The sequence below is a fragment of the Panthera uncia genome, chromosome D2 (assembly GCF_023721935.1).
Source record: "Panthera uncia isolate 11264 chromosome D2, Puncia_PCG_1.0, whole genome shotgun sequence".
Taxonomy (NCBI): Eukaryota; Metazoa; Chordata; class Mammalia; order Carnivora; family Felidae; genus Panthera; species Panthera uncia.
In genome coordinates this window covers 68,376,826-68,393,081 of record NC_064818.1, presented here as the reverse complement: position 1 = coordinate 68,393,081, position 16,256 = coordinate 68,376,826, and the positions used below count along the sequence as shown (strand labels likewise).

At 46.8% G+C, this 16,256-nt stretch overlaps 1 protein-coding gene across 4 annotated transcripts in view; it reads right to left on the bottom strand.

Annotated features, from left to right (window-relative positions):
* The window catches only part of CASP7 (caspase 7), a 29,498-nt gene that overhangs the window by 1,505 nt on the left and 11,737 nt on the right, over positions 1-16,256 (bottom strand). For all 4 annotated transcript variants that reach the window (XM_049645804.1, XM_049645805.1, XM_049645808.1 and 1 more), the window contains exons 3-6: positions 5,040-5,176; positions 4,226-4,354; positions 3,041-3,216; positions 2,554-2,683 (exon numbers count right to left, since the gene is read on the bottom strand). In XM_049645804.1, coding sequence (XP_049501761.1) covers positions 2,554-2,683; positions 3,041-3,216; positions 4,226-4,354; positions 5,040-5,176 — 572 coding nt within the window. The remainder of the gene's footprint in view (positions 1-2,553; positions 2,684-3,040; positions 3,217-4,225; positions 4,355-5,039; positions 5,177-16,256) is intronic.

Here is a 16,256-nt window from a genome sequence, read left to right as displayed (position 1 = left end):
GGCAGAGAGAGAGGGAGACACAGAATCGGAAACAGGCTCCAGGCTCCGAGCCATCAGCCCAGAGCCCGACGCGGGGCTCGAACTCACAGACCGCGAGATCGTGACCTGGCTGAAGTCGGACGCTTAACCGACTGCGCCACCCAGGCGCCCCAATACTGTCTCATATCTTAACATGAGCTGTAAAGCCGTGGACCTGCTGATGCCTCCATACAAGGGCAAGGGAATCTTCCCCTCACTTACCCCCATTCCCTCCGGTTTAAAAGGACAGCATGCAACAAAATAAAGTCACCCTTGGCTTCCATGACGAGCTGTGATTTGTGCCCCTAGTCCTAAGCGGTCTCACCAGTTGAATGAGACCATTATAATGTATGGCAATCGCTTACTGAATAATTGTACAATAAGCAGAAATAACCTCTTTCTGTGACATGATCGAGGCACTTAGAATTCTTCCCGCGGCGCACTGGTAACCACCGGTGCAAGGATTTAAGCCCAATGGTGTTAGTAGTACCAGAACACAATTCACTTTCAGAGGGGCTCACGGAACGCATCTCGTTCAATACAATGAACTAGTGAGGCTGGTCATGGACGGTCACCTCCATTTCAGTACTGCCCCTGCACTCATGTCCTTTAACCCCTGACCTACATGGTCTTCCAGGGAGCCAGTCTCACCCTGTGACTCTCCTACCTGAAATAGTTCCATTGCAATTCATTATCAGGGTGAAGTTCAGGCCGCTTAGGATAGCACACAGGACTCCCCACGGTGGGGCCCCCCTGTTTACCTATCCAGGTTTAATCCGTGCTGTGCCTTGTCACATCCTGTGCTATAGACGGCGTCCCCCAAAACTCAAATGTTGAACCCAGCCCCTAATGGGACTAGATGTGGAGATAGGGCCTTTCTGAAGGTAATTAATGTTAAGTGAGGCCATGAGGGTGGAGCCCCAATCCCAAAGAATTAGTGTCCTGATCAGAAGAGACCTTCTCCCTCCACCATCTCTCTGCCATGTGGGTGGGGACAGAGCTAGAAATAGACGGTTACCAGCCAAGAAGCAGGCCCTCACTAGAAACCAAAATGGCGGGCACCTGGGTCTTGGATTTCCTAGCCTCAAGAACGGCGAGAGATATATTTCTGCCTTGAGTCTGTGGCATTTTGTTGCAGCAGCCCACAGGCTAACACACCCTGTGGTCCAGCCTTTTGAGTTTTGCCTCTGACCCCTTGGCACTCAGTCTGGCAAGCCACCTTTCCCTTCCCCTGCTGTCTGATTTTTCATGACTCGGTTACGGTGGCGTTTTATGAACGCTTCTCTCACCAGCCTCCCTGGAGTTCACCCTTCTTCCCCTACTTCTGCCAGACCTTGCTCAGAACACCAACAGCTCTACCTTGGGTTTGTTCGCCCAGACCGATGACCCCGTGCCACTGCCTCCCTCTCAAGAGCAGGAAGACCAAACTATTTTTTTTTTTTTCACGTGATCCTTAAAACGTGTGAAGCTGTCATTCTCATGAAACCTCATCTGTAGATCCTGCCAGAGCTGTTTTTCCAAACACACCTATTTACTGTAACCAACCAATACCTCTGTAGCAAGCACTTGACCAAACTACTACCCCACAGGGCATTTCTAAGTGATAGGTTTTACTAAAGCACAGGAAGGAATTCTACTGAACTGAGGCAAACAAGGAGCTTGGGAAATGGGTAGGCTTGCTCACTCCTGGCATTTTCTGGTGCCTGTTTCTGGGTCACAATGTCAAGAATCCCGGTCTGAGCTACTGCTATAGTTTTATACCAAAATCTCTCTGGGATCTTGAGCATATCATTTAAGCTCACCCCAGTTCAGTTTTTTTTTAGTCTGTGAAATTAAGACGGTAACACCTTTCCTAACCACCTACCCAATTATTAGGAGGATGACAAGAGGTAAGAGACACTCTGTAAGACATTCTGTAAGGTGTAAGTGCTACAGAAATGTTTGCTCTTACTATTACCAATAATAGTAGTGATACTTAAATGGAAGGGCTGGGCTTCCTTGGAGAGAAACTCGAACACATCTCCGTGGCAGACAGAACAATGGCCCCCGGAGACGTCCACGCCCTAGCCCTGGAACCCATGGACAGGGTACCTGACTTGGCAGAAGGGACTCTGCAGATGTGATCACAGTTACGGAAGTAAGGGGGGAGCATATCCTGGGTTACTCAGGTGGGCCCGACCTAATCCCAGGAGTCCTGAGAAGAGGAGAACCTGTCCCAGCTGTGGTCAGAGAGAGGGACAGGTTCACAGAGGAGTCACAGAGATGTGAGATCGCTGGCTTTGAAGCTGGAGGAAGAGGAGCACAAGGCAGGGAACCCAAACATGCTGGAAAAAGCAAGGACACGGATTTCCCCCCTGGAGCCTCCAGAAGGAATGTGGCCCTGCCATCCCATTTCGGAATTCTGACCTCCAGAAGCGGAAGACAATCCACTTGTATATCGGAAGCTACTGCGTTTTAGGGAATTTAGCACTGCAGCAAGAGGAAAGGGATACAGCCCCAGGCCTGCGTGTTGATGGAGCGGCATGGTCTCGATACCTGGGACCGTAGAATAGGCGAAGAGAAAGTCGGCTTCAACGGGGATCTTGTATCGGGGATTGGCATCTGTGTCATTGATAGGCCCCGAGTCAGCCTGGACCCCGTCATCGAGCTCGGTCCCCCGGCAAGCCTAAGTAATAAAGCAGAGATCACTTCATGGAGTCGGGAACAGGCACTCGTGTGCTTTTCACTGCTGCGTCCCGGTGCCGAGGGCTATGCGTGGCGGGTTCGGCAAGAATTTGATCAATAAATAAATGAACAAAGCCTGTGTCGAATTAGTAAGCCAGAGCCAATGAAAATCTTGCAGTGTCTTAAAGAAGCCCTCACAATCCGTGGTCTGATGCAAATACAGATGCGAAGCATTTAGAGGTAGAAAACCAAAACCCCAGTCTGCAAACCCCGACCGAAACAGCACGTACGTTTGTAAAAGTGATCCGACCCAAGTCACTCTGTAATCCTTTCCTGTTTTCGACAGTATGGGGGTTACCTGAATGAAGAAGAGTTTGGGTTTCTCTAGAAGAGTTTTGCATCTGTCCCCCCTAAAATGGGCTGTCAAGTCCTTTATCGCTGTCACGCCGTCTGTTCCATAAATTAAATTTTCTTCTCCGTGGCTTAGTAAGATGCAGGCAAAACAAGCCGAATTTCTGTGGTCCTCTTCAGAGGCTGCAAGCAAGCCATTGGAAGATTGAAAGGTTAAGACGTAAGTCCTGTGGGACCTCAAAAGGGTCCTCCTTCCCAGCCTGGCAGCGACCGCTGTCGGGACAGGTATTCAGGGGCAGGAGCACCCCTCCAGAGAGAAGGAAGACCAGTGGAGAGAAGCGAGAGGCACGGAGAACTCTAGAATTCTCACTCAGTCTGAAACCAAGATGGCACTGCCTCCTGAGGATGTGCGCCCCAAGTGTGGGAGGGGGTTCAGGCAGCTGCCGGAAGGCAGCACACTGGGGTGCTGAAGGGCATGGCCCTACTGCTTGTTAGGTCTGTGACACCAGGCAAGTTACTTAACCATTTTGTGCCTTGGTTTCCTCATCTGTAAAATCTGTTTTAAAAAGAAGGTACTTCCTGGGGTGCTTGGGTGGCTCAGTTGGTTGAGCGTCTGACTTTTGATTTCGGCTTAGGTCATGGTCTCACAGTTTGTGAGATCCAGCCTTGTGCTGGGCTTTGGGCTGACAGGGTGAGCCTGCTTGGGATTCTCTCTCTCTCTCTCTCTCTCTCTCTCTCTCTCTCCCCCTCCCCTGCTCATGTGCACATTTGCTTGCTCTCTCTCTCTCTCTCTCGCTCTCTCAAAAGAAATACAGAAGCTTCAAAAAAAATAACACTTCTGAAGTACATGGGGACTAGAAAAGAGTTTACATTTCAACTCCATTCTGGACAGAATGATACAGACTTGTTCCTTCCCTACGAATTAACTCTTTGAAATTGGAACTGTTCTGTAGATCCCAAACCTATCATTTGCTGTCCTATGAGCAGATTTCATCTTTTTAGGGAGAGATCTAAGTTTCCTGAAAGACCCCCGCCTAGCCTGCAGACAGGGATGGAGTAGTCCAGACGAAGGAAAGGTTGCCCAGGCTGAAATCCCTCTGTCCTGCAAAGGCGGCCCCCCATCTATGAGCCCACTGGTGTGCTGCCCCTCCTGGGAACAGGAAGGAGACGGAGGGAGGGGGTAGGCACGCACCTTGTTTCAGCAGATCTTGCATTTTGGCACAAGAGCAGTCATTGTAGACGACCACGTCAAAACCCAGGTTTCTGAAGCACTTGAAAAGAGCCTCGGCATCTTTGTCTGTTCCGTTTCGGACGCCCATGCCTGTGGGAATCAAGCCCACGATGAGCAATCCCGGGCTGAGAACTGCCTGCCAGCATCGCCCTGTCAGGACTAAGTGCAGCTTTGCTGGCTCTTGTGTAAATGCTCCCAAGGTCACAATTTAAGGGAGCAACTCGGGGCGCGTGGGTGGCTCAGTCTGTTGGGCGTCTGACTTCGGCTCAGGTCGCAAACTCGCAGTTCACAGGTTTGAGCCCCTGCGTCGGGCTCTGTGCTGACAGCTCGGAGCCTGGAGACTGTTTCAGATTCTATGTCTCCCTCTCTCTCTCTCTGTCCCTCCCCCCACTTGCACTCTTTCTCTCTTTCAGAAATAAACATTAATTTTTTTTTAATGTGGAATTGATATATGAAGCAAACTTAAAGGAGAGGGTTACTCAGCTCACCCACAGAAGGTGAGCCTCATCATGGCAACTCCAGTTGGGGCCAAAAGGCTCCCCTTGACTCTTAGCCCTTTGGTCCCAGTCTTGCATCAGATAATGCACATGGTGGGACCTTCGATTCCAAAGCTTCTGGCGTCCTCACATCCCTTCCCCCCAGACACGTAAATAGCATTGGATGGGGGGCTGTCTGCCATAGCAGATGGGCACTGCCTTTCTCCAATCAAAGTCTGATACAAGTTGAAGACAATGGAAAGGAACAGGAGAGGTTAGCCTACACCCACAACACTTACCTGTCTTTTTGTCAAAGTTCTTGTTGTTTATTATGATGCATTTGCCCACCTTCTCAAAATTCATGTTATACTGATATGCAGGCACTTGGTCCTGGGTGGTCGTGACTGATCTTCCCGAGCCATTTTTCTTCTTCTTACTGGGGAAATATAAAGGCAGTCAGAGGCTATGGAAGACATTTGGATGGAAATGGCCTCTGGATTCTATTATTAGCAGGGAAGGGGTGCCCAAGAAAGCTGCGGTATCTGTGAAGAAAAAAGGCCCGAGGGGGGCAGATGGTTTTGTTTAATTGTCATATTTAAAACGAACGGGATCTCCTGCCTTGTTTCGCTACATGCCAGAGAGATGCAAATTAAAACCACAGTGTGATACCGGGACACTCTCACCAGGATGGCCACCACGTGCTGGTGACCGTGTTTCACACCTGGCGTTGTCATACATTGCTGTGGGAACCTACTTTGGACTTGCGTGGTGGAAAACTCGTAGAATCTACCAAAACTGAACTTAAAACACATCCTATGACAGAGCAATTCCACTTCTGGGGCTATCGCCCAAAGTAGAGTAAATATGTTTGCAAAAAAGGAAAGATCTACACACGTGCACAGGGGTACTGTCTAGCAATAGCCCCAAGCAGGAAATTATCCATATGTGCATTTACAGTGCAGTGAATAAACTGAACATGCATATAATGAAATCCTACAGAACAACGAGAATGAACCAACCGTGACAACAAGAAGCCACATAAACAAATCTCGCAAATATAATACTGGATGAAAGAACCCACATACAGAAAACGCTAATACCTAATAGTAGAAGCAGTTACGTGAAAAGGTGGACAAAAGAAGCAGCAACTTAAAAAAGCAAGTTGGGGCCCCTGGGTGGCTCAGTCGGTTAAATGCTGACCCTTGATTTTGGCTCAGGCTCACAGTTTGTGAGTTCAAGCCCCACGCTGGGCTCTGCACTGACAGTACGGAGCCTGATTGGGATTCTCTCTCTCTCTCTCTCTCTCTCTCTCTCCCTCTCTCTCTCTTCCCCTCTCCTGCTCATGCTCTCTCTCTCTCTCTCAAAAATAAATAAATAAACTTTAAAGAAGAAAAAAGAAAAAAAGAAAGTAGTCCCCTTCCAATCTCCAAACACTGACCATCCAGCTTTCCAGAAGTCTGGCACATGGGCACTGAGGCTGAACATGAAGCATCATTGAGAGAACACAGAAAAAAAGGTCAAATGTGGGTGGAAAGCAGCCGTGCCAGTCATCCACAGGAATATAGGCTCCGCAATAGAAGAGATCTTTTTTTTTTTTTAATCTGTTCTGAAAAATTGCTGCGTCCCCAGTCCCGGGAACAATGCCTAGCATATAAGTTATCCGTTAATAAATATCTTTTGGAGGGGCACCTGGGTGGCTCAGTCGGTTAAGCGTCCGACTTCGGCTCAGTTCATGATCTCACGGCTTGTGGGTTTGAGCCCCACGTCGGTCTCTGTGCTGACAGCTCAGAGCCTGGAGCCTGCTTCCGATTCTGTGTCTCCTTCTTTCTCTGTCCCTCCCCTGCTCATGCTCTGTCTCTCTCACTCTCAAAAATAGTAAATGTTAAAAAAAAAATAAAAAATAAATATATTTTTTTAAAAACTACACACCAATATCCCTTATAATTATAGATGCAAAAACTCTCAAAAAATATTAGCAAGTCAAATCTGTAGGATTATTGACCATCCCCGAGTGTGATCGATCCCAGGAATTCAAGGTTAGTTTAATATCCAAAAATCGATGAATGTAATCCATCATATCAATAAAGGACAAAACCATATAATCAACTCCATTGATGCAGAAAAAGGAATTGACAAAATACAGTACCCTATTATGATAAAAATGCTACATAAACTAGGATTACAATAGCACTAATCCAACTGGAAAAGGACATCTATGAAAAACTCCCAGCTAATACCATACTTAATGATGAGAGACTGAACGATTTCCCCCTAAGGTCAAAAACAGGTCAGATATGTCCATTCTGGCCACTTCTGTTAAATACTGCAGGAGAGGTTCTAGTCAGGGCAATTAGGTTGAAAAAAAGTCTTCTGTGAATGAATGAATCAAGTCCTATCCCCTCATTTTACAGATAAGGAAACAGGTCCACAGAGAGGCAGGGGTTGTTCAAGGTCAGCCAGGCAGTGATGAGCACAGTGAGACCAACACGTTGGCCTCAGGTGACGGTCAGCATCCCATGTTGGTGTTTCAGAGTCCCACGCCCTGGCCTATCTGTTAGAAGGCTCATCCACCACTGTCGCAAAACTGTCATCAAAAGTTGTTAGGAGTAGAGTGAAAATAAAAACTCAGCTTGGTACCTGACAAATGCAGGCCCAAGGGTATTTCCCCCTCCCCAGGCTTCACTGAATCTCACTGTTGTAGTTTCTCAGAGTCTCTGGAAGGACATGGCCTTTGCCGTCGCCCCTCCTACCTGGGTCCAGATTACAGAGTAGCTCTCTATGAATCTCCAGACAGCTGATTGCTGTTTTTCAACCGCTACACCACTTTATCCTCCACTTTTAATAAGGCCAACTTTCTTCCGTGATATCGTCTGATTTTTCAGAGAAAAACATCCTCGATCTGTTCTACCATCTCTCGATTCTTCTTCCCTACTTTTTCTGTCTAGTCTAGAGGGGTGATGTCAATTCTTCTCCACATTTCTTTCCCCAGGGAGGCAGCCCAAACCAGCACTGGACTGAGACTCAGAATCTGCCCAAGGGAACCCTTCACAGAGCACCGAGCCCCCTTCCTGGAAAACAGCCTTCTGTGACCGTCACAGAATCAGATGGCCAACTTGACGGGCAGCAAATACTCTTGTGGAGTCTTCTTCCCCTCCCGGGCCTCCATAAAAGCTCAGAGGAGACGAATACCAGCAAAGTGAGCTTCTGTGGTGTTCAAGGGCATGCCATGTATGGGAGCGTAGGATTTACTTCTGAATTCCCTGTCAACGACCCACACTGACAGTGTCCTCTGTGCATGAGGCAGATTATCTGCACATAGTCCTTCATATGCACACAAAGTCTTTGGTCTTCAATTGATGCCTCTGAAGTTGGGGGAGGTGGCTTAATTATGGCCATTCCATAGGTACTGATAACAACTAACATTTGTCAGGGCTTACTATGGGCCAGGACCTTGTTAAAATTCTCCCTGCATTTTCTCATTTCCTCCTGACAGGTCTTTAGCTAATTTAAGGCCACTCAAAGACCCGAAATAAGACCAGCATAAAGTCTAGCAGGCTGGAGGATCTCTAAGAGATAAGACTCTACTTCTATCTTCTGCTATATGAGTTATCCTAAAACAAACTGTACAAGAACATCCAAGTAATAAATGTGCTGTGGTTTTTTTTTTTTTTAAAGCTGTCATTAGCCCATCCCCAATGATGAGCAAAACAAAAGATGCCAGTGAGCATCTTTTATAAGAAAAACAGGCTTGGTTGTAAGTTACATGAAAAAAAAAAAAAAAAAAGGACTCCGCTTTTATCAGAATAGGATTTGGAAAATCAATTTTTAAAAAAAGGAACACAAAAGGGGAATAATGATAGATACACTTTAAAGAAATTTCCATGGTTATGAAAAGTACCTTAAAATTGAATATGAAATGTGATTCTTATCCCTGGCAAATATTTCAAAGGGGAGGGGATTCCCTTACCTTACCGGCCCCTAACTTGAACTCTCATTTTTCAAAATGAAAGGAGTATCTGCTTCCTCTTTCTGGATTTGAGTCCGTCGTTTATTTTTCCTTCTAACCCCAAATAGCTTTTTGTTAAACCCAGGTCTTTCCAGATCCCAAATGTGTATTAGAGAGCAATCAATTCTACTCCATTGACTTCATCTTCTTAAGAGAGGCACCGGCCTTGGGCAAATTCCATCTGCAGCTTAACTTGTGGGGAAGCAACCCCCGTGACCGGGTTAAAGCATGTCACTGGACAGACAAAAGGACGAAAGGGCTTTCAAGATGGAGAGAGCACCAGGACAAAAAAAAAAAAAAAAAAATGTGGACCGAAGCCCACGGCATAATAGATACATTCTGCTAGAATCAGAGTCCAAGAGATCAGAGTCCCTCACTGACTAGCCTCGAGGCTTCCCAGCACCCTCTCCTGGGGATTAGCGCCCTTTCTGTCCCATTCTCCCTTCAAAGACTCTGGTGAGAGCAAGGCCTTCACTTCCATTTTGCCCATTCTGCCTGCAAGGCTGCTGCAGAGATTATTAAGTACAGCCTCACATTTGGGGAGAGAAATGACTTCTGAGAGGCGACTCTTTTAGGATAGTCCCTAGCTGCTGCATGTTTACCCACACAGGACAGTTATTTCACTGCAGAACTTCTCTTGTGCGTGACCCCTAAGGCTATTTGGAGACACTCGTGGCCTGGTGGGTTTTCTTCCCTTTCCCCCACCCCACCCCACCCCCGAGGCTCTTATTTCCAACTGTGGAAAGGCCCGGCTGGAAGACACAAATGTGTCCCGTCGGCCCCTCCCATAATGACCTGCAGACAGGTACAAAGATCCAGTTCAGCCTCTACTTCCTGGACGAACCGCGAGGGGCAGGGTGTTTAATCAAAATAACACGGTACCGCAGGGAAGAATGAGGAAGTTCTCTGTGTCCCTACGTGGGATCATTTCCAAGGCGGAGGTTAAGTATGAAAGAAAACAGAAGGACAAAACGATGGCAATAGTATACCACCCTTTAGGGGAAGATGAGGGGAAAATCTACGTTTACATTCCATTGTACCTGCATAAAGACTCTTGAAGGGTGACATAATGGGTAAACTCATTAATTCCAGGGCTGGGCTGCCTGGCTCTGAAACCCGGCTCTACTACAGAGCCGAGTGATCAGCAAGTTGCTTAACCCCTCTGTGATTCCTCGTTTGTAAAAAGAACAAAATTACAACATCTGCCTCCCGGCTTATAAACAAGCGGATATTCAAAAAGCACTCAGAACAGCTTCTGGCCTGCAGAAAATAGTACCTAAATGTTATTATTACTAATGGTAGTTGTATATCACGAAGAGTGGTTACCTGTGTAAATAGGGGCCCTGGGGCAAGGGCAGCATGAAGGAGGAAGGATTTGACGATATATCTTTTTTAGTACATGTGACTGAATTAATTATTCAAAAGGTTACAATAAAAATGATTTAGTAGCGGGGCGCCCGGGTGGCTCAGTCGGTTAAGCGGCCGACTTCGGCTCAGGTCTTGATCTCAACAGTTTGTGAGTTTGAGCCCCGCGTCGGGCTCTGTGCTGATGGCTCAGAGCCTGGAGTCTGCTTCGGATTCTGTGTCTCCTTCTCTCTCTGCCCCTCCCCCAACTTGTGCTCTGTCTCTCTCTGTCTCTCAAAAATAAATAAATATAAAAAAAGAAAATTAAAAAAAATGATTTAGTAGTTAAAAATCACCTGCTGCAAACAGATTCCGTTACTTGGCTTATGTTGAAGATTACTGGATTCGGACTTTTTTTGTGCTACTTGTTAAAGAGACACCGTGTTTCTGTTTTTCACTGTGATCTTACACGTGATTTTCTTCCCTAGCCTTTTGAGCTTTTTCCTCCTCTCCGTGTCAATAACCGTGCTGGTAATAAACACAGTTCTAAGAAGGACCATTCTGGAACGCTCACTGCCTTGTATACGTTACCTCATGTGCTCTTGACGACCACTCTGTCAGGCGCTGGCCCCATGACATTAGCTTGCCTGAGAACACAAAGCCACACAGGGGTAGAGCCCAGATTCACTCACAGGTCCAACACGAAGTTTCCTATTCCCACATTTCTTGTCTCTATTAACACCCAGATTCCCGGGGCCTCAAGCTTAGACCTAGAGGATCAGAGCCGGACCTGGGTGTCTTCATGGAGCTGCTCGCCTCTGACATGTGAGGGCCTCAGCACTAGCTTGTCTGCCTGCTGCCTGGGCTCCCCGGACCCTCAGCTCTCACTGCGGTCCCCAGGGCCAGCTCACCCTCCGCTCTCAGACATCACTCTCCATGTGGGCACGGCCTTTGGGACCCTCGGTTCTTGGCCAGAAGCTCGGACCAGATACAGCTCGGGAAGCACGGCCTGGGGAAGGTGCCAATCGGCAGCAGCGAGACCGTATTTAGGGTCACGTGTGTGTGATCCACAGCTTTCCGTGAAAACTGCGAGGTCTCCTAGGGGTGACAGTCAAGTGAAATGTTACACTGCTGTTACTTGGACAACGCAACTGAGACGCTTCCAGGAAATGCCACTGTGTGTGCAACGCCACCCTTGCTCTCCCTCATTGGCACGGTGTTCGGCGGGTCCCCTGCGTGGCCTTGGTGGCGCAGTAACTCAGAGTCAGGGGACGGAAGCTTTGCCATCCCGGTGCCAATAGCTCTTAAAGAGTTACTGTCTGTTTGGAAATCAATTGCTAGAGCCAGGCAGACTGTCAGATAAACAACTGCTATCGGACAGGAGCAGCTGCTTCAAGGGCTCCGAAGAGACTGTGCTAATTAATTAGCCACCGCAGAGAGATGGTAACAGTCCACAGCTCAGTGGGGCCAGGTTCTCCCGGGGGTGGGGAACGAGAAGGCTGCTAAGAAGCTTTCAAAGACCCAGATTAGAAACTTTTCTTTTTCTTTCTGTCTTTTTTTTTTTTTTTTAACATTTATCAGATTGGAAACGTCTTCAGCTGGTGATCCTCCCCCAGAGATAAGACCTTCTGAAAGTGGATATTCTTGTTTTCCTGGGTTGATAGGACTTTTCTGCAGAAGAGCCTAGAGCATGGAATTGCTGTGGCACAGAGACCCCAAGACCAGATCAATGGAAAACCAGTCTTTGTCCTGAATCTGACAAACCTCGCCAACGGGGGAGGAGGAACCACTCCAGACATTCCCTAAGTCACCAGGAACAAGCATCACTAATATCACTGAATAGTGTTTTATGCTTTACAAAGCCTGTTCATCATCATTATCCCATTTATTCTGCAAAGTATAGATGAGAGGCAGGGAAAGACATAGTAAATAAAAACTGGCCACAGTACTTAAGTCAGATTCCACCACTTTCCAAACTACCTGCGCACCCCCCCCCACACCCCTTCTCCTCTGCCTTCGCTAATTCTCTGCTGATAAACCTAGCTTTTATCCTGACCTTTTTCACTTTCTGAAGACTTTGGCCAAGATTACTATGCTGAGAAGAAACACAGGGTTCTTGCTCACAAGTGCAAGGCTCATGACAAACCAGAACAGTGAATTAAAAGTTCTAAATCCTTTTAAAAGCTCCTGGGTTTTGCAATTGGCCACAGATTAAAAAAATAAATAAATCTGGCCATGAAATCACTGCTCTTAGGGCCAAACAAGATTGCAATAACTACCATAACCTAGCAGAACTTAGCAACTGTTCAAAAGTGTGCACTAAAATGCAACGGGCAGTCAATCGAATACCAATGCTTCCTAATCCTAACCGTCTTTTATTTTTTCTTGGTATTGCATTTCCTCACCAGTATGAGCACGTACCATTATCTTCTCTTCCCAGACACATTCAGAGAGGCTCAAATCTCTGCTAAGAACACAGACAATGCCAGCATTGATTATCAGGAAGAAACTAGATTATCCTAACTTCTTCGGTTAGGGACCTGTTTTTTGGAACCTCAAATTCTGCAGTGCAAGGGCAACTCAGTCATTTCAACAAAGTCAAGAGGCACAAAATCACAACCAAGCCCTGATGGTCATTTATACAAAAAAGATGTCCTTGAAGAGCCTATAGCAACCTGTACCAGAAACCATTGTAGGACAAAAATACTCTGCCTACTTTGCGAAGAAGTAAAAAACCTCGGAAAGGGCACAATGAACTTTTACAATCTACTCTGGGCGTGAGTATAATTTTCCCCATCACCGGAGTGGATAAATACAGGTTTTATCCGAGTCCAGATCCCCTCGGCTGCTCGAGATGTGAATTATACCTTTCTATATTTGGAAGGGAATAGAAGCACGCAAACCTGCTACTGTTTATTTTCTAAAGCGTCTCCATGAATAGGATCCCCAGAAGCTCTATCTGTTTGCAGACATTCATCAGCAGGAAAGTAAACACACCACCAGGCACACATTTCCCCAGGGCTCTTCCATTCGGAACTAGGGCTCTGGTTTTCGTAGCTGCTTTGTCTAAATATTTTTGGGATGATTCATTCATGGTTTCAACATTTTAACAGCGGGTATCCCCGACAGTCCTGACATACCAAGGCACAGAGCAAGGCAGAGAGGAAAGGAAAGACTGAAGGCGGTACCTTGTGTCTCCATCCGAAAGGACCCCCCTGTGCATCAGAACTAGGCTTCGCCCGGCAACTCTGGGCAGCGGGTTTCCTTCTTCTCTGTAATAATAAAAACTCAACATGCTCGGGGCTCAGCAGGGGACAGCAGACTGGCACAGCCCGCCTGGCCCTGAAGGCCCGTGACTGAATCAGCAGTGAACCGCACACTGGAGTTTTCCATAGGACCATTCATGCTGGGGCTGGGAAAGTCACACTGGCCTCCCCCTTCTCTGCTGACCGGCAGAAATGCCCAGGCTCCACACGGCTGCATTCTCCCCACCCCGGGACAGCTCCCTAGAGAAAAAGTGACTTTCTAGGAGCATGGGATCTGAAGTGGGGGGAAAAAAATACCCCAGACTTCCACAAAGATGCAGCCAGCGGCACCATTTTTAAGAGTGAAAACATGGAAACGGGAATGGCTAAGCGAGAGACTGAGATTCAGTCGAATAAAATACCACACGGCTATTTAAAGTGATGAGCGTGCAGATGTGGGCAACCCAACAAAGTGCCAAGCTACAGGAGGTGGCAAAATTATATGTAAGTAAATGAACAAAAATCGGAGGGGAGTTTGTGGTGAATCAGAGTCCAAATGCTCGAGGTTATTTTTCGCCTTATAAAAGCACGCAAGGCATTCGTACAAATAATAAAAGACTACAGAGGCAAGCCAAAGACCTTAATTGTCAAATGAGGCATATAAATCATTTTTCAATCATCTTGAACAAATTGAATGATCCAGGAGTTACTACCCTTCCCCATCTCACCCCTCCAAATGCAAGGAGGAAAGTGTGAACACGTAAAAACAACACCCTTATTAAGCAAACTGCTCACGATGATGCTTTTCTCAATTTCCTGGTTCAAGGTCGCGGCCAGGGAAAGGTGTGCCACTGACAGAGCGGAGCTGTAACACCTGATATCCTGGGCAAACCGAACCCTCGGCCACGCTCAGGTCTGTGAGCAGAGAGAAATCTGGCTCCATACGTTCTGTTCTGGAACCCAGATTTGCAAACATACGCTTACTTTGGGAAACAAAGTCTATTTAAAATAGGCTATGGAGGGAAAGATTCCTTCCCCAAACTTCTCCACATCACTTGCCTCCTCCCCTGAAAAACAAAGCAGAGAGACCTCTGACAATAAAAATTGATAAAAGAATTTTAAAAAAAATTCAGGAGGGAGATAAAGGACAGAATTCTCTTGAAACAGCCTCAAACTGCTGTCTGTATGATGGCGGGGGGCTCTAGAATTTAGAACAGCTAACAGGACTCAGTCCTCTCTCTCTTTTTTCTTAATGCTTATTTATGTTGAGAAAGAAAGAGAGAGACAGAGAGAGAGGGAGAGAGAGAATCCCATGCAGGTTCCGTGCTGTCAGTGCAGAACCCAAGGTGGGGCTCGATCTCACAAACCGTGAGATCATGACCTAAGCAGAAATCAAGAGTGGGATGCTTAACCCGCTGAGCCACCCAGGTGCCCCGGCCCTCATTCTTCCTCATCTGTGGAACAGCAGACAAACCCACTGTTACACATCCGTGCCAGACAGAACACCCTGAGCCCCAGCAAGCTCAGGGTTTGAACAGGCAAGGCCACACTGCACAACTAACTCTTACTTGTGACCGCGTGTTCCCCCGAGAAACAACAGGTCTTAAGTTTCATAGTACTTTTCTGCACCTAGGCTTAATTCTGTACAAATAGTGTCTTAACATTTTTATTACTATGAAAACCTGATCATTTACTTCCCTTCTTCACTTTTTTCTTTTAACCATACAGCTAGCTCATGATTTCCCTTCTAGAAGAGCAATAACCTATAATAACTGGAGATATTCTGCATGTGGGGGAAGCTTCAAAGTCTCTAGATCCCGTCACCATGCTTTAGAGGTGTGGTTCTCTGCTCCTGAAATGGGCACTTGACCCTCTATCAGCATGCCCATCGCTAGCCCTGCTGGAACTCTGTCCAAGCCCTCAGCTGAAGCAGGGCAGAAAGGGAGCAATTTCAACGAAGAATTAAATTTGCTGACCCACTTGGGTAGAAGAAAAAACCTGCTCTGCTGGTAGATTAACGTGGCTGGCCAGCTCAACGCCACTGCAGTTGTGACTGGCACTTGATGTATGGGGTGGATCGCTGGACCCCAAGTTAGACCCAGGTCTTGGTGCTGGTCTTGCTGGGTGACTATGGGTAAAGTACTTTACCTCTCTGGTCTTAACCGTCCTTGACTGTTATGGGAGGGAGCTGGATAAATCACATTTTTAAGGCGTCTTCCAGTTTTAACGTTACGGTTCTATGATTTCTTCCCTGTCAGGAATCATGTACAGTTTCTTCCTCATCAGGCAGTTCAGTAAGCTGACAGTTACTGTATTCAATTCTCATAAGCAATCCAGTGGACAGGTATTCATATACCTATTACGCAGACACAGAAACTGAGGTTCAAAGAGGTCAAAGGACTTGCTGGTACCTCAACTAGTGATTGGGAGGCAAGGCCAGAACCAGAACCTGGGATGAGGCAAGGCCAGAACCAGAACCTGGGATGTCCACCTCCACGCCTCCATTGTTGCCATTTTAAGAATCATCACTGCTTCTAGATTTATTACAGCATTAAATCGTTAGTATGGTCTATGTACAAATTTCGGAGACAGGCATCCAGTATTCTGTAGTATGAATTCGAAGACTTCCTTTATTGAAAGGTGAACTCCCTGGGTATATTTTACCATTCTCTTTATTTTAGGGGGCCCAGACCTGGCCTCTCTTAATCAGTGGGTGTGATCGAATGGCTTTTGCTTAACATATTCTTTGGAATGAGTTAAGGTCTGCTATCTTTGCTCTGTTCTTTAATTCCAAAGCATTGCTTCTTCTGAAACACCCTCCCCTCCAAATGAAAAGACAGGCCACCAGGATCTTTCTTATAATTATACAAATAACACACATTTTTTTACAGGGATCTGTTTACATATAACACTTAACTGGT